We start from the raw sequence: 23,507 nt of genomic DNA on the forward strand, positions 1-23,507 counted from the left end.
CCCCCATTGACTTTTTATTATTTTTTGTTTTTGCTTACGTTATGCATTATGCACTATAATGTAATATTTTGTGATGTTATGATCTATCGAACTATTGAATTTTGATAATTTTGTCAATACTGAATACCTATTTAATTTTATTTTCGTTTATTTGTAATTTTCACCATGTAATTTTCTAATTTTCCCCACCCATTTAGCTATGTCGTTTTCTTTTTTTGATCCCCCCTTTTAAAAATAACGTCTACGCCACTGATAACTATAATATTATTTAATAATTGTTTACAGCACATATATATATATTATATAAATAAAATATTAAATCTAAAAAAAAGTTCGTTGGTAATAATATCTTGGAGGAATTTTAATTTCTGTGAATTTATACATCCTTTTACGTTCATCTGCACAAGAATTCAGCTAAATAGTTTTTAAATGATGACGCGCAATACCGCGATGTTTTTTGTTCGGTCATTTTGCTGAGATATTCTTTATTTTGAGTATATGCTCTACTTAGAGAGGATCTAAAAATTGTTTGTTATAAATTACTGTCAAATTATTAATACCACCATTTTTTTAAACTTTTTTTTAAGTTTATTAGTTGTATGCTCATCAACAACCTGAATAAACTGTTGTTCTCTTTTTTTATATCTAATGATATTTGATTATGGTTCGATCAGGAGCCTGAACCAAAAATATTTTTAATTTCATAACAAATATAGTCCTCCAAAAATCTATTGATATGCAAAAATTTTACCTGTATATATTGTGATAGTCGCAATGACAGAGCTAGTTTTGGGTTGTAGTCACAATATTATACCCGCGCATGTCTTGTTTAACAAGAAAGTATCTGTTTAAATTTTCAAGCATTTTTACAAAATTCAATTTTTTAAAGAAAAATGAAAATGACAAGTATATTTTGTATAGACAGTGATCATATAAAAACTTGGAGAAATTTTCAATTATTTTCAGTTATAGCTATTGATTAAAATAAAAAATAAAATAAAATACATAAAAAATAAAAAACAAAATCAATTTTTCCAAAAACCGATATTGTGTAATAATGCTCATTTTCATTAATTTGCTGTTTGTTTTTTCCCGATTCTTTTGCAAAATACTGTAAGTTTTTAATTTTAACCTCTATCTAAAGTATATTAAACTAAATCAAATTAACACAAAACTACAGTAAATTTGCATACTCACAAAAAACACACATATCACTATAAAGTATAAACCAATATATTCTATGATTCAATCAAAATTTAAGAACAGTTATTAATATTTACTTTTATTATTTATAAAAAATTTGAATTTATTTTGATAAATCTTTTGTAGAGGTCTATAGAATGTATGATTTATTCTATTGGATAAAAATGTAAGTAAAATTATTGTCCACTGGACTTCTCTGCATTATTGTGTTTATATGGACATAGAAATTCTTAAAAAAAAATGCTGTGATTATAATTCACAATCCTAAAATTATAGTTCAGAGGTCTTTCATTCATTACATCGTGTTTTTTGTGCACCTGCGCACTTATGTTGGTTGTAGCGTAGGTACTAGGTAGTATGCGGTCCATATCACAACTTAAATAAAATACCTAGTCTTTTCATTAATCGTGGCCACCAACCGAAGACCGCCGGTGACCACCAGATAACGCTCTTGTTATCATCAGCCATCATATATAAATATATATAAATATATATATATATATATTAATTATTAATATATTTGGGTCATCACTATAATCAGTGGCGTAAACTGAGTGGTGCAAAGGTATGTTTTTGCACTACCAGAAAATCATTGAAATGTATAATATAATATATAAACAGGTATAAATTTGTAATTTTCGTGCATGTATTGGGCATTATCAATTAAATTATTATTCAATCTTTATTTTAAAATAGTAAAATTAAAAATATGGCAATAATTCAGTACCTGACAAATTAGAATCAAACATAGAATACATAAAACAAATTACATTCAAAAAGGTTTTCCATTAATTACAGAGACATTAAAAATATTCCGAACAATACTTACTAATACAGCAGGTTGCTAAAGATCTTTTTCTTGTCTAAAGAGGTTAAAAACTTAGCTTAGAACGACTATGGGACAAGATGAAAGGCTTAGTAGTTTAGCTTTTAGCTACTTTGTAGCTCGAAAAAAAAGAATAATATTAATTTGGACCAAGTAATTGATGAATTTGATTCGGGATCTGTGGAAAGACGACGTAGTCTCAACTTAAAATAAATAAAAAACATTTTTGACTGTTTTTTTTATTAATATAATAATAATAAAGGTTTTACTGCTAAAATAATTCAAAATGTATTTAATATTTAAAGAAATATATTATGGGGAAAAATATAGTTTATACCGAATGATTTTACTTAGGAAGTTGGATTATTGGTGTGTTGAAATAATTATGTGTTGATAATATGCCACTGCACCACCAGAAATTGGACCCAATTTACGCCACTGACTATAGTCAGTGTCATTCGTATAGTTTTGGAAGTATATTGATATATGTGTTTTGTATACATAGATAGATAATCTAGAAATGATAATCAGAGATTTCTATATTATACTAGATATAATAGGTACTTGCAGCGATACAAATAGAAAAATTAGTGAAGAGCTAGAATTCAAGCGCTTATCAGATAACAATCATATTGCTGGTTGGAAAAATATTCGAATTCTCTACAAGTCTACAGAATCGAATATTCCAATATAATATACTACATAAATTCGATAATTCTTTACATAACTTGCAAGTCTGTGATTTTACATTTTAAATCTGATTCTGACTGCTGTATTTGAACTTTTAAAAACCCAAATTTCTCAAATGTATTGTGTATAGACTATAGATTTTACAAATTATTTGATAGCATGGGTATTAAGATTAAGTATTTATGAAAAGTTCATCTTTTATAGTTGTATATAAATATAATTTTCATATCAATTCATAATAAATTCAGCTATTTTTTTTTTATAAAAACGAAACTGTGACATACTATTGATATACCGTGAATATTTAATCAATGGACATACCCAGCTTTCTTTTTGAGCAGACAATTTGTGATTGTACCATAAAGCTATTATTAAAAACTTTATTTTTATCCATTATTGTTCAATACATATATATATACGAGTGTACATAATTATATAATCGTTGGTATTATCTGATATGGATAATTTTAGTAGTAAAATCAATTTTTAAATATATAAGATAAAATTTACATAGGTAATATTATAGGTCATAATATATTATGTCCTAGTTTAGTACTTAATTGAGTATAGCATTGGAGTTTGAGAAGGATCAGTTCCAAATCAACACTAAATAAATTATTAAAATTGGTTTTTGTAAATTTAGACTTCCATAGAACAATCAATTATTCTCTAACGCAAGTAATCAATTTACCACACGGACGTCCTTGTGACCAGAAGGTACAGTTTCCCCTATACTTTGTAACTTAAAAAATATATATCTATAGAACTTTATAATTAATTTTTCTGTAACTCAATTGTTTCTGATTGTACTCATAAGTTTATGCAAAAAAAAAAAAGTTTTGGTAAATATATTTTAACTATATTGAATAATTCTAAAAGAGTAACACTGATTATTCTGAATCTAAAATGTAAATGAGTATTATTTCAATTACTACAGCTTTAAAAAAAAATAACAACGAATACAGCTAAATAAATAAATAACGATTAAATCAATTTATTATAATATAACAGACACTACAGTGTATGATTAACATATTGTTAACATATTCACTATACATTTGACAAACATTAAAAAATATACCTGTTAGCGATAGGTAAAAGGACATTTTGACGTTATTGTATATTATTATTTTTTATAATAGTTTATAGTTATATGTAATACATAATAATACACAGATAAACACAATATATAAAACAAATTGTAAACAAACTGAAGAGTCTATACTCTATATAATGATGTTAAGAATCAATTCCTCTTTTTTTATTGAATAGAGAAACAGTTCCATTGTATTGAAGGATTGAAACCTTGCGTGCGTGAATGAACCTACCTAATACCTATAGCATAATATTTTTTAATTGTTTCCCCACCAACACAGAAAGTTTCATTTTCTATGCTAGTTTTCTGTAAAATTTGTGTAAAAACGACGTTATATATTTTTCAACTACAATAAAACCAGATTGGTATGTATGTTAATAAAAATGTATTTTTTTTAATACGTCAAGCACCTACTGTTGGTATTCGCGTCATTCACAGAATTTTGTTATGTTGTTCTAGATGACTTATATGAGACTATGAGAGACAGAGTATTGGTTACACAATGTGACACTATTTTTCTTGAAGTTATGTTTGAAACATAAAAAAAGCTAGTAATTATTTTTGTTACCTACCAGTAGAATTCTGTATAACTTAGATTTCATAAATTAATTAAGTATTTTATTATATCGTGGAATTCTAAAATTCATAGGCAAATTGCTAAACAAAACGATATTTTCATACTTAAAAAAAAGGAATTAAAACGTTGGTAAACAATATATTATATTCTTTCAATAATGGTCATATTTAAACTTAATATTTATTAAGTTATAAATTATAACTATTACAATAGGAGGTATCGTAATAATTTCTGTAAGCATACGTTTTTTTGAATGATCAAAAATCTTCCATAATATTTCTCTCAAAATACGAAATTATTAATTAATGTTGTTCGCGTATAACTGTATAAGTAAAGCACTCAGTTAAAAACATTTTAAAATTGTCCAAGATCGGTAGCGTAAATTTGCGAAATTAATACCATTAAAAACAACGCGGTAAAAAAGGTCCATGATTAATTCCTCCAGAAAATTTTCTGTTAAAATTATATTGCGAATTTCACATAAGCTTACTATGTAAGCTATTATTAATTGTAGACTTTTATATTGCAATTGAATGTGCAATAAAAATAAATCTAATTAGTATTATTATCAAAATACATTATCACCAATATATTTTTATTACAAATCTATTATTACACTTTACTGATAATTTAAGCTGTCAGGTAAATTTTAAATGTACCCAAAATTGACCTGTAAGTGGTCGGCGTAGAGTTTACACTCGCCAGTTTGGCGGCCATTACAGTTTTTCTATTACCTACCTGTAGGACTAGTCTTTTAATTGTTATAGTCTCGGTAGTTGCAGTAATCCAAAATAAGCCATAGTGTAAGATATATGAAAATATTCTTTATAATCCAGAAATAATTATATGCAGTTTTTCCTCTTAAAAAAATATATATATTTTTATCATAAATAATACTAAAAAAATAAATTCTAAAACTAGATACGTAAATAATGATTTTATGTATAACATTATTTTGGATAGAAAGTGGAGGGATGAAAATGTAAACTAAAATAGTAGTGGGATGGTATCCCCCCGTACTACTCCCATACTTCGTCAACCGCATAAACTTGTATACTGTAGTCTTCATTATTACAATGTTGCCATAGAATAAATAAAAATATAAAATATGACTAACAACGATAGCGTTAAATTCATGTTTCTCGAAATTGGTTTCACAAAAAATAATAATAATAGTAATAAATCTTTCTTAAAACCGTACAAAAAAGCATTACAAGAATAATTAAGTTCTTGAATATACCTACACCTAACATTACATCGTCAATCGTATAGTAGGGTTCAAATCCATCACATTTATCAGGAATTCTACCGATCTGGCAACGCTGGAATGCCTGGAACTTATATTATATAATGACAATAGGCCGGGGACGAGTTGTTGCAGCCACCTGCCAAGTGTGATTACTGGCCGCCGTGCTCTTGGTCCTCGACAATCACGGCTATATCGACAACGGATGACGACTATTATCGTTATAGATAGGTACTCCCGTGGGTGTGCAGTGCTCTAGACGAAAACGCCGGTCATTTTGAAGATTCGTCCGGCAACGATTACATCAACGCCCCTTTCGTGAAATCCACTACGATGGCTGCCCAGTTGAGTGCACACGCAGGTCGGTTAATCTATAATATAATACACGTCATAGAGTAATCTATAATATTAAACCTATAGGTACGATCATTAGTTTTACCAAAATATAGTCAAACGACTCAAAAGCTATCTGCTCATGTAATATAGTCCCCAGGCGAAGCCATAATGTTCAGTCATCCAATTAATATTATTATTTCATAGACAAAGCTGAATAACTATTTATTTTGAGTTGCTTGAGCCTATTTTTTACAAACTAAATCATTATAAATTATATAAATACAATAATTTTTATTAGAAAAATAATAACTGCCACGGCTCAAATGCATTTTTTTATTATTAATAATATAAAGGTAATAATTTGTGCGTTCATTATAAATACTGTTTTATTTGAACTATAAAACATTTGAAAACAAATAAAACACTAACAAAAATATATGAATTTGATACTGTTTTGGTGGTTTATTAATTAATTAATTATTTTAGTCTAATAACGGCAACTGGTGGCTAAATTATTCAATATTTACGTATTTTGTTTAATAACAAATTGAATTAATTGAATATCTTATTATTATTTTTACGAACATTAAAAATGTAAATGCTATGAGTGTCTCTTATAAATTATGAATACGGTGTAAGTTTGGAGCAAAAAATGTAATGTTTGTTAAGGGTGTAAAACTTAGACTCATCAATGGTAATATATAAGTAGTTTATATTCAATTTTGGACTGTTTATTATAACACTACTCTTATATACTAAATCTGATTACGTATTATTGATTTTAACGCATTATATTGCGTCTATCTAAAACGGAATGGGTTATCGGCAAACGAGTTCAGTATAGCAGTTCACTGTTATGCGAATGTTTCAAAAGAATGTTTCACATCTTTTATCCACCATTTTTACCGTCCAATTTATTTTTTGGCGCCGTTATTAATGAACGTAATCATAGACATAATATATTGAATTATACTTAATATATAGGTATTATGTCTGTGGACGTAATGTTGTATTGCAATGGAAATAGTATTACAAATTTTTGGATTCAAATTTTACAATCATTATTTTTAAATCTTTGAGTTAGGTATGATTTTACGATGAAATTTTATCAACATTTATCTATTTCTTACATAAAGCATTAAGTGGACAGTTGTTGGGGTAGCGTTATAATATTGTATAGGTGCAGGTAGGTAATACAGACGTCATGGTGAGTGGATGCTATACTATACTACATATCAGTGTGTTTAAATACTTTTGTCACAATGATTGTCCAAGAGGGGAAATTTATATTTAAGAGACGTATCAGTTTTATGTTTACATTTCACTGCCGTTTCCGGTCTACATTTTCTCATTTCTATGCCACCAAAATTTTTAGTAAAAAAAAATATTCATTCTAATTCCAGCAGTGCCTATTCCGATCTTTAATCTAAAAAATATTTGTATTCTTCATAACAGTGAACGAAGGAACGAGCAAGCCATATTATTTGTTTTCTTGATTTGCATATTGTCATTTACGAAGAATGATTTTGTAATCGTATGGACACCATAAGTCCGTCGGCATACGAATTCAGTCCACAACGTCGTCGTTACAAATGTATAAACAGCATTGATAAAGTATTTGGTGGGGACTTAGTGGGTGTGGCTCTGAGGCGGGGATGCCCGACGACGATACCTTTTTATCCGAAACGGAATAGGTATAATAAAAATATTTTCTTATAACCGAATTGCCCCACAGCATGTGAAAACAACAGTGTTATTATTCTTTAAAGCCACGTATAAGAACATTGTTGATATATTGCATCATATATAGTTAAAATATTCAATACGATATTATAATATATTTATAATATAGTTTCTTCCTTTAATATAAATTCCTTAGGTAGATCTTAAACCTGCGTAGGGAATTTCATGATAAATGGATAAAATATATTAGTGTTATTGTTTATTACTGAAGTTCGTATTCGATATGAATATTCTTACTTAGTGTATTATGTTCTGTACGCAGATAATTACTAACTTAATCCAAATTAGTGCGTAATTCTAATGATTGAAATAATTATTCAGTTTTGCACCACCTAAACATTTTGTATTATTTTAAAAATTTAATTATATTTTTTTATTAATTATTTATTGTTATTATAAAAAAAAAACTATGTGTTATTTAAATATATAAATAAATATAGGTAAATCGGTCGGTGTATTTGTTGAAAATTGATGTAAAATTCGGCCACAAATATACGTATCTTATTAAACTAACAATATCTATATTTTTAAGTAATGATATAGTAGTGGACAGTGGTTCATTTGTTGTTAATTTATTATCATCGGAAATTTGTAATTAGAATGATTAAGTCTATTTGTGGGTACATTTAAAAATAATGCAAGAAACAATTACATATTTATTTCTGTACATCAATAATTACAACGGCATTTGGTATATAATACATATTTATATATTTGAGAAATTAATGCTTGTTTTTAAAATTACGGAACTACGATACAAGAATTTTTAAGGCTTAATCAATAATGAGGCCAAAAATCAAAGTTAATACAGAAATATTCATCCTAGAGTCTAGACTTGAACACGCATTAGACTTTCGTACAATTATTATAAAGTAGTTAATCTTAAAAACGAGTAGGTGAAAAATGTTGCTTAAATGTATATACAATATACATATTATATTTTTTATTTAAATATCTCAATTAAAATGCAACGAACCTTTAAGTGAGCAACATAAATTATCTAAATTACCATAATAAAAAAACATGCATTTTACTTATCTAAATAAAGAATTTCATTCAATGTTTCACAATTTTTTCATGATAACAGACGTATCTAATAATTCTAAATAGACTAAGCTAACTGCTTTTATCAAAGATTTTATAGTTGTTGTAGACACATCAAATATTCAAATGATAATGAAAATTATATATAGGCACTTATGGCTATAATTTTCTGTAAGATAGCATTGAATTTACTGTAAAATACTAACGTTTATCAAGGTACCTATATTATATTTAAATTTAGTATAAAATATAATCCACTGTTATCATATTAAGTTAAATGAAATATATTGTTGTATTTATATATTATTATATTTCAAATATTTTATAACATATTGAACATATTTTGTTTATCTATTTATTGTAGAATTTAAAATGATTGAAAGGTTAATTAGTAAATTAAAAATTTAACGTAGTCAATCTGCTTTTGAAATAATATTAAATTGCTGCATATCTTAGCCCCATACAGCATACATGTCTTAAATGTGTGTATAAAAAATTCTATAACTTCATTTAATTATAAGCTTTTGTATTTGTCATATTTGAATTATTATATATTTTAATATATTTTTTTAAATTGAGTTTATTAATAAAAAAAAATTAAAATAAGATTTAAGAAACAAAATAATAAATTATAATATTTATAGATAACAAACCTTATCAATAATAGGTACTTGATAACTAGAATATGTTACACTATAACAGAAAATCATCTTCATGATATTAATTTTAAATACTAAATGGCTGTCAACAATGTCAAGATTCTTATTTTATTTAAATATGAAATCATACCTGTATCTCAATAATTTGTTTGTTTTAGTTCAACTTCTCTTATAATTTTATACCTATAATTTATGTGTTTTTCAATGTATCATAATTCATAATATTACAAACGTAATCTTTACTCTTAATATTCGTACAACAGAATAAAACTATCATTATAATCATGATCTTAAATAAATAGTTGATCAACTAAAATAACAAAGTTTAAATAAATATTACATGGTTCTGTTTTAAATTTTTAATAACCATAATAATATGCAACTATAATTATGATTAATAATTATAAATGTTACCTAGGTATATAAATTATGTTTATTATGGATATAAATATAAAATATTTAAAAGCATAATTGGACTTTTGCATAGGAAGTGTAACAGCAGTTAGTAGTATTACACCACACACATCTGTATTTTCTGTATAATAATATAATGTTTATGACAGTTTATGTATGACGTATGTATATTATGAGTCTATGAAGCAATGCCAAATTCATTACCTAACTAATGAGTATACCTATACCTATACCTATATGGCTAATGGCTATATAGGTACATGTAACTTTGCTAACATATTTTAGTATAACTATTATATTTTTGTAATAATAGATAAAAAAAAAACCACTAGATACATACAATAATACAATATATATAATACATATACGGTATACTATATGGTCATAAAAGAATACTTTATATTAATTTTCTAACTACTAACAGTTATAACTTATAAGTTATAAATATATTTAGGTTCCCTACACTAGTTTTTATAACAAATTTTATTTAATTTGTTGTAGTATATACATGTTTTAAAAACTATCAATTTACAGATATTTAAAATTTTCGCTTATAGTATTTATACTGACATGATGGTATAGTTTTCAAAATATTTTGGATTTTATTGAGCTATATTTATATAGACATTTTAAATATTTGTGATTTTTTTTTCATTTTATGTAGATAATACTTTTGATTTCATAACCAAAATACATTAAAATGTAATACAAGGTTTTCATAAAACTACAGTATATTCTTGTTATGTCGAATCTCAAGGGGAACAGGTTAAAAATCGAGGTATTGAAAAATTCGAGACGTTAAGTTTTTATTAATTTTAATATAAAAATAATAAAATATTTAATAAACCAATTTAAGAAAAAAAATTCTGTCATTAAAGTTTGTTTTTTATTACTTTTGCCTTCCACGATATCTTCCGAGTCGGATAATGCAGAAAAAGTGCCATATTCCATACCAGCTGTATAGTATAGGTAGTCTAAACAAAATGTCATAATGTTTTTAAAACGTGTTTAGCTTGTTGAATTATAACCACAGTGATTTTTTTCTCATTTTGTGGTTCGTCTTCACTTTCGCTGGGATTTTCGATGGTTTCTAATACAATTTTTTTATTTGTTCATTTTCTTAGCGTAATATAAATATTATTTTAGTGCTTGAAATAACGAAAAGCGATTGATTTTATATCGAATTATCAAGAGTAAAATGTTTTTGAGTGTAATAGTTTCGAGAGGATTTAAATGTAGTTTAAAATAAGGAAAAATCCGAGACAGCGACATATTAAAAATCTGCTGTATTTCAATTTTTATAAGAGTCTGAAGTTTAAATTTTTACCAATCTCGTCAAAATCATAAAATCATGAAGATTTGAAAAATATTTTGTGGTTAAAAATGTATAGTTTTCAATCTTAATACTTTTTTAAAATTTAGTAGAAGGATACCCTTATAATTGTTTCTTTCATAAATTAAAAAATAACGATAATATACTCTCATAACATTTTATTTATTACATTTTTAGAAATAAATGCCATTTCACTTACCTATGTCATTCGCTCATAATCGTTTTTTGGTATATAATTATTAATCGTTAAATTCAAAATTAATGCATCCATTACAGTGCCTTATTTGTTAATGAAATACTCTCAGAACCTATTATATATCACAGATGTAAATTCACTGTTTTTTTTTTAAAATTTGATTCATATTTATAGGCTGGAAATTAAAAACCAGTAAATACTAATTAAATCAGTAGACACTAGGCAATGACCAATACCATTAACTTATTATCTAGTTTGCATTTTTTTGTACTTTGTTTCTATAATTATTCATTAAATTTTATAATTAAAACATGTGAGCTTGGATACATAATATACCTACTTAATTTTTAAATTATGAGGATTTATTATTTTTTATATACTTAAACGTTATATTTTAGATACTAATACCTATACTATTAATAATATTATATGTACATCTACTTTTAACATCTAAGTATACGTCCATGAATTTGGATGATTTATTTCAAATAATATTTATATAAATAATACGCACTTGTATATTTACTACGCCGTATTTTATTTGAATATAATGTAGTTGGAATTTATAATAATGAGTAGTATTATATTTTGTATAATGTTATTCAAAAATCCAAAAAACCGGTCGTTTGTTACACCATATTGTAATATGTATAAACGTTGTATTATAAAATGTTAAAATAAATACGTCGTGTTGTTTTATATTTTGAATAAACAATTAGGTATAAGTTGTGAGTTGTGATATTTTAATCTAGAAATTAATTAATTTGAATTAAGTAATTAAGAATAATTGTAATTTTATTTGGAAATGTGATTTGGGATTAGAATTGTTTAATTCTAATCATAATTTTTGTTATGAATCAAAACATATCTTTATTGTTTTAAAAAAACATTTTTAGCGAAACCATATTAATAAATGTTGTACTGCTCGGGCTGTTCCTAAAAAAAGAAGTCTAACGGGAAACGGAAATCGAAGAATAAAAATACTAAAATGAGGAAAGATCTATAGTACATTTATTTTATATGGATTGTAAATTATACATAAGTTCCACAATTTATATTAGTATAAACTGAATATAACCAACTATTAACATTCTGCGTTTGGATAAAAAATAACAGATGAAAGAAGTAATTTTTTTTTTCTTACAGCAATTATAAAATATTGAAAATACATAGCATAATAGGTAATTTATAGAAATTTACCAAAATTGCGTATTACTTTGTAGACATTGATTATGTAGGCTAACAGATCTTCACCGCTAAAATTGTTTTTCATCGTATTCAATGTTTTATCATTGAATTCAAATTCAACAAATTTATCATATCCATTATGGTTATTTACCCAATGACGAGATATACTTGATCCGTATTATACGATAGAGAGTGACTTTCCCGGTTTTTATTATTATTATGTTTTTCTTGACGTTTTGCTGAACAAATGTGTTTGTATATTCAATTTTAATGGGGTTTTTGGTAGAAAATATTATCTAGTTTGGTATACCCTTGGTAAGTATCTATTTAATATATTATTAAATTTCAATTAAACATTAGAAAAAACAATTTTTATATAGATATAATCAACTCATTCAATTTTATGCGAAATGTTGCAAAAAAATTTTAATGTTAGCTGTTGCTGATTTCAAAAAAAGATTAAATTTAACAATATTGCATGAAATATTACAAATTGTAATAAAATGTCAAATATCATACATGGAAAATATAAAATATAATATTAATACATATAAAAAATATATATACAACACTTTTATATACATTTATTGCATAAATTATAACTATTTTATATATATTTCTTTTATTTCTTTTAATTAAAAATATTCTCCCGTTTATGTGTTTTAACTTATAAGTTAAGGTTTATACGCTAAATCATACCATGAATAAATAATATTTTTTGGATAACTGTCTGATGACTATCTGTAGATTTAGGCCAATCGATGTAGTGGCAGTGTAAGTATATTGTAGTAGATAATATAATATAAAATTAATTATTTCAAACAAGTTGTTTTTGAATATTATCCATTTCTTTGTGTGGTATATTTTCAGACACCAATGCCATTTCACCATCATTATTAAATACAAATAACGACGAATATCTTGGGGCGCTTTCTACCACGTCTTCGTACTTAGGCGGAGATTCTAATTCCTATACAAACAAAATATATCGTTGGTTAATTTAATTAATTAAAATGTATTTGATATTCTCATACATACTATGTGATAGGTATACCTACATTTAACAAAACGCCATTGCTGTGGCTTGTTATAAATTATAATGAAGTAGACTTGTAGCATTATTATCTTATCCCTATTGTATATTTGTCGATGTTTTTATGTGAATTGTTTCAAGTATGAATATTTGTCAAAATAAATTGTTTAGTGTATTGTCATTATTTTATAAGAGAGAGCATATATTTTTTCCCATAAAGGCCCTTTATCTTTATTGTTAGTACAATGACATCATCAACAACAGCTGGTAACAATTAATCGTAGACTTAGGTACAGTTAAAAACAAATTATATAATATGTATGCAGTATGCTAATTGTAATTTTTTGATGTACAAATATTAAGCTTTAAAATAGTTCATTTTTAATCCCAGAATTATGTTTTGTGTTTTGTGATCGAGTTTAGCGACAAACGGGGAAAACTTTTGACTAAGAAATTAAAAAAAAATGTATCTATGAAAAATTAATAATTTATTATAGGTGATTTATGATCACTGATTTCGTCCATGCGTAAGGAAATAATTTTTTTTTATAATTTATGAACAATATAGTACAGATAGTGTATTAAACGTGTAGTTGTGACTCGTGTATACAATGTGTAAAAAAACGTGATTCAACATACCTATATACCTATATACATATACCTATATATGTTATATGTATTTTTTAGTAGAATCAAATTAATATATTAAAAAAAACATGTAAGGGTATATTATTATTTTTTTATTATGATGTATAAAAAAGTCTTATAAATACCCAGCCTTTCATAATATTCTAAACCTACTTTGAAAACGATAAAATATGTTCAATTAGATCAGTATACCTAATATTTCTGGTATCTTACTGTATCAATTCGTGGCTAATCATAAGATCTATAATCTATGTACTATTATCAAAATCTGCTTTAAAGTATTTCAACAATATATAATTTTATATATTATACGTCCAATCGTTAATTTAATTCAAAATACTCGATAAATATAGGTAATAGATACTTTTTATCAGACGTAAGAAAAATAAAATGATTTATAATGTTTAAGAAATTCATCTCGTCTAGCAGTTTCAGTCGCCTCAAATCATTATTATTTTCAATTTTTCAAGGCGTTTTTGTCAGAGTAAATAATAAGATATTATTTCAAGTTTATTTTTCAAATATTTTAATAATGATAATAAAATATAAATTATCATATTAATGTAATAAAAAACTAGTTGGATATACACGGGGGTAAATAAATGACAGAAGCATCGTATTAGTTTCGGAACATGATTAATTGGTCAGAAATTGCAATTACTCTGTTAACGATGAACCATAAATAGAACAAATGCGTTTCGATTACAATAATTATTACTGCTGGCAGATAATACCATTGATTATAATTTATAATAAACCAACATGTACCTATACAGTATACAGTAAACTTAATACCTAATACCAGTTATACTTAATCAATGGTAATACAATATACAGCGCAGGAAAGCGATTATAGCTCTGCCATTATATTTTTAGTCTTTAATAATGACTTGACCTATCTAACTATAGAGTGCGTCGAATATTGGAAACTCTATAGACAAAGTGCAGAATGTGCTTTTGATGCACCTGATCACGTTTAATTTAAATGCGTGGTTACGGTAACCACAGGTACCTATAATAACGACGTGGGAATTATATTACATTGATTGGGCTTCAAAACTTAAAACATTACCATAAACATATTTTAATACAATTATAAAAAAAAAATCAATGTACCTAAAATGAGAATAATAACTATAATATTATTTTACTGGAATATTTTATTAAAAACTATAAATTTAGGTAATTATTTTCTAATGATTTCAATTGCGAACAATTTAAATACAAATAAAATGTAAAATCCGTTTTCATTATAATAATTAATTTTTGTTTGACTTTGACTACAAATAAGGCTATTAGTTATTTTTATGGATGTTTTGTATAAATCTAAATATAATTTGTTTAAAATATTGTTTATATGTCTACGCTTTCTTATAAGTTTATCATTACTGGTTTTTAGTATTTTTAATTAAGTAAATTATAAATATATTAGTATAAAGAAAATATGAATAAGCACATATTCCTTAATTAATAAAGAAACATTTTAGTTTAAAAAGTTCAATTTCTGTAGCTATTCATATTTGCCCGTGTAGGATTCTTAAAATATGTGAATATATAATAATATATATATATATATAAAGAGAGAGAGAGAGATTCTATAATTTGAAAAGTTTCAAATCGTACTCAAGGAACTTTAATTAGAATGATGTGGACATTTAATAATAATTTATATTATATCGAACTTTTTAGCTAAATCCTTATACCTCTACCGTATGCTGTTGCTTGGCTTGTTAAGGGAATAAATAAAGTTATGAATTATTGCATAATTTTTTTTGTCTATTATTATATTTATAAGTCATCTTAAACTGTATGACTATATCTATAATACATACTATGGAAATTATTTGCAAGCAAATGCATATTATATAAATGTTATAATAATAATAAACCAAAAAATTAATGCGTTCAATTACCTACAATGATATCGAAATGTCCCTTTTTAAGGGAGGAAGAAGAACCGAAAAAATTTCAGCACCCGAAACTCTTAAACGCAGTCAACCCACCCTAACCCACATAACGCCTATTAACAAAGTTTTCGTTTAGTTTTTCGTTTTGACGCGCTATGCTTACCGTGTCCAGGATCCTTTTCTTGCGTTTCTCTATCATTTTCATCACCATAATCGTAGGGCTGATGATCAACATGATCACCGCGATCGCAATCATTACTACGCCCGCCACCACGGCAGGCGCACCGTTTTCGCCAAACGACTTTTCCGCCGCCACCGACGTCCCATGCTGATGGTGGTCGGAGTCCGTAGCCGCGGTCGATGTCGCGTTGCTGTCGCCGAATGTTGTGTCCGGACCACCGTAAGGTTTGTTGCCACCGTACGACGATGACGACGGCGGCTGCTGCGATGCTGCATTCACCTGATTCAGGCCCCTCCGTAACAACATCGCACTGACGGTACACCAAGCGATCACTTGCGACACCATGACCAAGTACTTGGCCAACGCGTTGCCGTTGATCGGCATCACGCTCGTTTTTCGTTTTCCCCATAAATGTAGCTGTCCATCGTTTCTGCAATTTATTATTTTTCAATGATTTTGTAGATTGAAGTTTTCAATTAACACTCATCAGTCAACCATTCTTTGTACATATACCTATTTGTATTTGTATATTTTAAATTATTTTATTCATGTTAAATCATACTATAAAGTTTTTATACTATAACAACACTGTTCACACAAACAAAGTCCAAAGTTTCTATGTATTTATTTGTTGTATAACCAGGAAACGGATTTATATGAAAAATGCATTTTTTTTTCTGAATGTTGCAATGTTTTCGAAAAAAATATTGCTTTCCAAGCACAAAACACATTTCATACATCAAGTAATTAAAAAATGTAATTTCTATTTTGCATTTTCTGACATTTTTACGGGAATCGATAAAATTCGATAAAAATTAACACCACTTGATTATACAGTGCTATTTTGAAACACAAGGTAAAAATATAACCATTGATTATTAATACTAAATAGTATTTATAATCGATGGTATAATGCGTGAATGTATCAATATTTAAATTGTATATTAATTTTTTGGAAATAATTTAGAGTAAAAACAAGATATGAGAACTAGAAGATGATGAAAATGATACAATTAATTAATACCTAAGAATAAAAATTTATATAATTAAAAAACATTTTTTAATGTTAAAAATAATTTTAAGAGCATTTAAAAAAAAAATTCTGTTATGAGTGCATTATATCGTATTTTTAAGGCATTTTTCTTGTTTTTTAAAGTATTTAAATCCGTTTCCTAGTTAATAAATTAAATTTTTTTTTATCGATTGTTATAGCTTATAATGCAAGTTAATACGTTTTTTACTGTTATAAAATCCTACCCTTGTCATTCCTCGTAGCTTATTATAGCTTACTATATGATTTACTATAAACTTTAATACTTTAATTGAATCATCAATAGTATATAAACTATTAAGTTACAAATATTGTAATAGTACTATTAGTAGTTTAAGACGTATTGTTTAACCTCTAGCATAGGTGTATAATGTTTATTAATGATTTTACTAGGAGAGAGTCGATATCATTAAACTTAAAATGTCAACTTGCATTGATCATATGACAGGTGCCCAGTAAGATATGTATATCCACTATATCAATTTAAAAATAATTTGTATTATTAGATCTTGAGAAAATTTGTTCTAGACTTTTAAAACATTTATGGATAACATTTTCAATTCCCGTTAACGAGTAGATAACAATAAGACATAATCATATCAAAATAATTAAAATCGTACAATTGATTAAATTCAGTAGGTATTATTAAATTAATATTAATTTAATATTTTAATATTTTTTAACGTTTGGCAATATTATTATATCCAAGTATTTGCTATCTAGTGAAATCGAACGATATTATTACCTGGAGACGAAAATTGTTTCCGAATATTTAAATTCGATAAATCATTACAATTAAAGTAACACAAGTTTTTTAGGAAGGTTTCAAAGAAATAATAATTGTGTATTTATATTAGTATCTATATTACACACATATCTGGCTAATTTTGGTAAAACATTACTATAATATAATTTATTGTATATAGTACTCGAAGAAAAATGCCATCGCAGGGCTTATAAACTGTACCTATAGATTTTTGAATAATTATTTTAATGCCTACTACTTTATAGTGTCATATAGAATATTTTTTTTTTTTTATCAACCCCGTTTAGAATAGCAATCAAATTTATTTTGTCAGTGTAGTATTCAATACTTGTAAATAGTTTTTTTTTCAACGAATGTTCTTTTGGAACAAATTTAATATTCCCATTTTATTTTTATTAGGAGGGTGGTATCCAATGAAGGTCCTTTTCCCATAAATACACTAGAGAGTATAAACCATTCACAAGATTATATAGTAGGGGGGCTATTTCCTAGCATCATAATAATATAATGATTACTAATCGAGCATGATGGTTGTCATTAGTTTTCGATTGAACGTTTCTATTCATATTATAGCGTTACATGGTTTCCTGCCTTCTTGGTTTCGATGCTTTCTTATCAGTACAATACTAGTCTGTACAACGACCGTGGAAGCCGCGAATGACATTATAATATAATAATATTATTCTAGATTGTAATCGCCACAACAGAGAGTGGCTTTGAAATCCGAATCACGTGTGTGGTTTGTTTGTAAAATGTACGATCGTGTCCTTGACTTTTTATACCGCGCGGACGCGCATTGCGCAGTCACGATTCGCGAGGAACAACAACAAAATAATAAACAATAGGTATCTACAACTAATAATAAAAATAAAAATAAATCGCAATGATATTATAATAAATAATAAACCTCAAATTTCCATTGACATTACCATCATGCCTTATTTTAAGATGATGACCTCGCGGACTGGCACCTTCACGTTACTTCTTCTAACAGAATACTTATTTAAAAATTCTTCTGGTGGTCGAATGGATCGCATCATATACCTTGTGAGTTTATGGTTTATAGTTTATACCATACAGTAATTCAATATAATAAAGCCAGTAGCCACAGTGACATATTATATCATCAGTAACGAGTAACGACATTAATACACTAACGACGACGTAATGCATTATTCACTACATTATCATTTATGATTTATCATACAAAATATGCATGTACAGTCAACGTAAACGTAAAATATAACTCAAAATTTTACAATCAAACCATTTTGGTTTCTAGATTTTGTCACTTTTCAGTAATTTATCAAAAGTTATGAATACAATTTTGATTGTAAACTCTAAACATATTTTTACAGTAGTTAAACGTAATTAACTTTTAGATATCTAATTTCCAATAGTAATATATATATAATATATTTTTTGATTATTTAATTATAAATTGTACACACATTTCTTTTAACAAACTATTGATAAGACTTTAGAACGAAAAATATTTTATATGTTTTTATACGTCATTGCAGTTATACTGGTGTAAATATAATATTAAATTATTTATATTAGTATATAATTATAATTATGGAATTCAATATTTGTAATCGCATATTGTTGATACTGTAAAGAAATTTTAATGTTTTTAATAGTAATGATTTATATGATGGTATAATTAATTTTTAATGGTAAATTACAAATATTTATTGATTTGTGTTTAGTAAATTTAGTTTTAATATTAAAAGTGGAATTAGTATTATAATTTTATCAGATTTTTTTTAAATACGCATCTAAATGAAAAAAATACGAATTATACGTATATACTCGTATAACTCGACTATTGCATGTCATATTTTAGTAATGAAAAATAAATAATGAATCAAAAAGTTATCAATTTAAAATGAACAATAATTATAAATAAAAAAGTATACTCATAGTTTTATCCTAATATTAAGTTAGTACACTTAAATAAATAGTTTTAGTCATTTTGAATTATAATTAAGCATATATAATTATTATATAGTTACATACATTTGGGAAATCTTATATAAGTTTTTATCAACAAATAATGGTTAACCAATCTTATAATTCTGAACTTGTCATACATTTTTTTTAATGAAAAATCTAGTTTACAGTATTGAAAGAGATTAAATCAATCTTATACTCGTACAGCAATACAATATAATAAAAGTACAAAAATAATAAAATAAAATAATTTTTGATCAATTGTGCTTCTACTCGTCACCATATTATTAACTGATAGTATCGTGAATCATTGTATAATAATGTGGCCGATGCTGTTGATTAATTGAAACAATATCTATTTTTGCAGTTCTTTAATTAATGTAGAGTATACTACATCCGATATTCGAACAAATAATAAACGAGAAGGCAAAATGTCCACAGAAAATAAAAATTTGAAACATAATATATGTGTGATAACTGATAATCATAAATGGATACTTACTATTCAAACTAGGCACATGAAGAAAAACATTTGATTGTGTGTTTATCATATTATTAAAATAAATTATTGAGTATTTTATTGACATTTATAATTTAAAACGAATTCAATGATATTGTGCACAACCACGGTTCGGTTTTTGTCACTATTAGTATATTATTATGAATACTTTTAATGAAATTATTCAATTAAACTGATCTCTGCATACAATATTCTGACGTCTACTTGAAGAGCATATAACATAAACTGCGCATAGAAACGTCCATGAGTCACTAAAGCCGGCAATTTAATATTTTAGCGTACAACCTTAGTAGTCGTTCCTATATTGTGAGCCACTATAATAGTGTTTATTGTTTTTCCCCCGATGCTGACGAATTGTATACGCAGTGTAGCCTCTATTGATTTCTTAACCGTATATAGATTCTCGGCGATTTTGCTCATACACTTTTCATGTAGGATACATCAATCACATATATTTTCATATTAAAAGTATATTGAATCAGTCACTAGGTTTGTATAACATAAAAAATAATTTGTGTACATTGTGAAAACAATTTGTATTTTAAATTTTAAATTTTTCAAGGAGGGGAGATGGAATTTTATTAAATAGTACATAGTAAAGATTAAAAATATTTTTTAATTGTATTATAATTATTAAGATGTAAAATTATATCATAATATATAAAGTTAATTCAAGGGGAAACATCAAACCTTCATACTTGTAATTCAACCTCATCCTCCTGCGTAAATACATAATTGTTCATTGCAGTTCAAACATTTCAATAAAATTTTGTCATTTAATATTTGTATGTTATTATTATCTACACATACACATACAAATATTCGACACTCATCATATTTTAAACATGATACCTATTATATGGTATATAAAATACCTTTTAATTAAATTTTGTTTATGTAGAAATTACAGGTTATAGCTAATTAAATTATAAGAATTATTGTAATATATAACCATATTTGTAATACACTTTTACCCAAAAGTGTATGTATAAAAAAAAATATTTTTATAGTTTCAGAATATATTTTAGAATAATATTGAATTTCATATATTTATTTTATAAATATTTAAACTAACAGAGATAAATTAACATTTCGAACTAGTAATATATTTATAACTTTTAAGTATATGCATGTTGATGTTTCAGGGAAAAACTTCATACTATAGTAATAAAATAAGTTCCATAATTTTTTTTTTTATGTAGAAGTAATTTTTTACTTAAATGGTGTACGTATTGTACTTATGGTCATACAAATTTATCACTTTTATTATACTTAGATATAGATATAGTACATAGTTAAACATTCCGTATTTTCGTCTGACATTTATCAAAACGAAAGATTGTGATACCTAATTAAATTTTTTATTCATTTATCGGTTATTTGGTTTTGTCGTGTTTATTTTACTGATATAAATCCTCTTGACCTCTTAAGTAATGTACCTACGCATTACTTTTAATTCAAGATTAAAACTTCTCTTATTTTAATTATTGTTACTTTTAATCAAATAGTGGATTTTATATATTCCTAGTTTGAACGTTTAACTAATTAAAAGTATTACAATAATGTTTTTAAATTACTATCAAAATCTGAGTTTTAGCATAGTGATTTATGGTTTAATAAATTCTAAAACGGTTCAAATCCTTTATAAGATTGTTAGAGACTTTAATATCCTCGTGTAGGCATGCTATATAATTTTACTTTAATAAATACATTTTTATTTGAGCATTGCTCGATTTTTAGTATCCATTACAATAACATTTATGTTGATTAATGGTTTAAAAAACTGATTTAAATGTTTTTAAACTATAGATGAGCTATATGTTTAAATATGTTTGTTTAATTGATTCGAATGGTTAATGAATATTGTTAGTGTATGAAAATTATTTAATTGCAATATTATAAAATTTAGATTGCGTTTAAAATAAGGGAGCTAATAATTGTTATCCAATAAATTTATTTCTACGAATATTTAATCTAAGCATAATAAATTGATGATGGATATGAAAATTAATAATTCATTTTATAATATTATATGTATACGACATTGAAAGAGAATTTGGTGTTACTTTGGTTTACCATAACTAAAAATTTACTACTTGTTTTCATTAGATAAAAATTACACCTGAGATCGTATTGCAATTTCATCTTATGTGTATATTATTTTCTACATTTTGACCTAGTTAAAGAAGTATATTAGTATATTTATCCTATAAAAACATATGAAAGTACGTCAAAACAATTTTTACATTCCACTGCACGTTTTCCTCAATAGATTTCATTCCAAATCATAGGCTATAAAATATATTATATTATATAATATAGGCAATTATGTGATTTTTTTTTATTTTAAGCTTATCAATGAAAATTTCTGAAATAATTGAGGAATTAAAAGATTTATACATTATGAATAAAAATTAATCAATTTGCAACATTCTTAGATGTATAGATTTATTCAATTTTATCAAAATTAATATATTATCATAAGAATACTTAGCATTTAGCAATATAATATTATAATAACTAATTACATATTAAATTAATATTTATTGCGTACATATGATATTTGATGGTCGCCTTCAACAATAATGTCAAATATAACATATTTTCTAAATAGTGATAAACCAAAGAAATAATAGTTTAACTCGATAGTGGTATAAATTATAAAATTGGTGTTACGGTGTACTTGTCACATAATATATTTATACAATCCCTATAGTAAATGATTAAACTCTCGTGTATGGATGATAATAGTGAATTTTGTTTATTTTGTACAAATTAAATATATTCTGACTATGACAGTCAACTGCATACCTAGGAATTTTCATTGGGATAGGATGTTATAAGTAATCATATATTTTAGCGAATTATGGAAGCAAATCCAAAGATACAAATAG

At 25.6% G+C, this 23,507-nt stretch overlaps 2 protein-coding genes and 1 long non-coding RNA gene across 4 annotated transcripts in view; 1 reads left to right on the top strand and 2 right to left on the bottom strand.

The window, feature by feature from the left end:
* Positions 1–5,244: 5,244 nt before the first annotated feature.
* On the bottom strand, positions 5,245–6,416 carry LOC132918074 (uncharacterized). The gene is made up of 2 exons (XR_009660374.1): positions 6,078–6,416; positions 5,245–6,009 (listed from the first exon to the last, which is right to left on the bottom strand). It is a non-coding gene; the product is annotated as an uncharacterized LOC132918074 (long non-coding RNA).
* Positions 5,709–23,507, top strand: part of LOC132918072 (2,3-bisphosphoglycerate-dependent phosphoglycerate mutase-like) — a 37,691-nt gene continuing 19,892 nt past the window's right edge. Inside the window, exon 1 of the mRNA XM_060979143.1 lies at positions 5,709–5,999. Within this exon, the coding sequence (XP_060835126.1) occupies positions 5,972–5,999 (28 nt within the window). The 5' untranslated portion in view covers positions 5,709–5,971. The remainder of the gene's footprint in view (positions 6,000–23,507) is intronic.
* Positions 12,353–23,507, bottom strand: part of LOC132918073 (uncharacterized) — a 42,293-nt gene continuing 31,138 nt past the window's right edge. The window contains exons 1-3 of one of the 2 annotated variants that reach the window (XM_060979151.1): positions 20,596–20,896; positions 16,303–16,750; positions 12,353–13,521 (exon numbers count right to left, since the gene is read on the bottom strand). In XM_060979151.1, coding sequence (XP_060835134.1) covers positions 13,369–13,521; positions 16,303–16,704 — 555 coding nt within the window. In that variant the 5' untranslated portion in view covers positions 16,705–16,750; positions 20,596–20,896 and the 3' untranslated portion in view covers positions 12,353–13,368. Of the gene's footprint in view, positions 13,522–16,302; positions 16,751–20,595; positions 20,897–23,507 lie in introns of those variants that run through there. The other variant, XM_060979150.1, reaches the window with a different exon arrangement.

The sequence above is a fragment of the Rhopalosiphum padi genome, chromosome 1 (assembly GCF_020882245.1).
Source record: "Rhopalosiphum padi isolate XX-2018 chromosome 1, ASM2088224v1, whole genome shotgun sequence".
Taxonomy (NCBI): domain Eukaryota; kingdom Metazoa; phylum Arthropoda; class Insecta; order Hemiptera; family Aphididae; genus Rhopalosiphum; species Rhopalosiphum padi.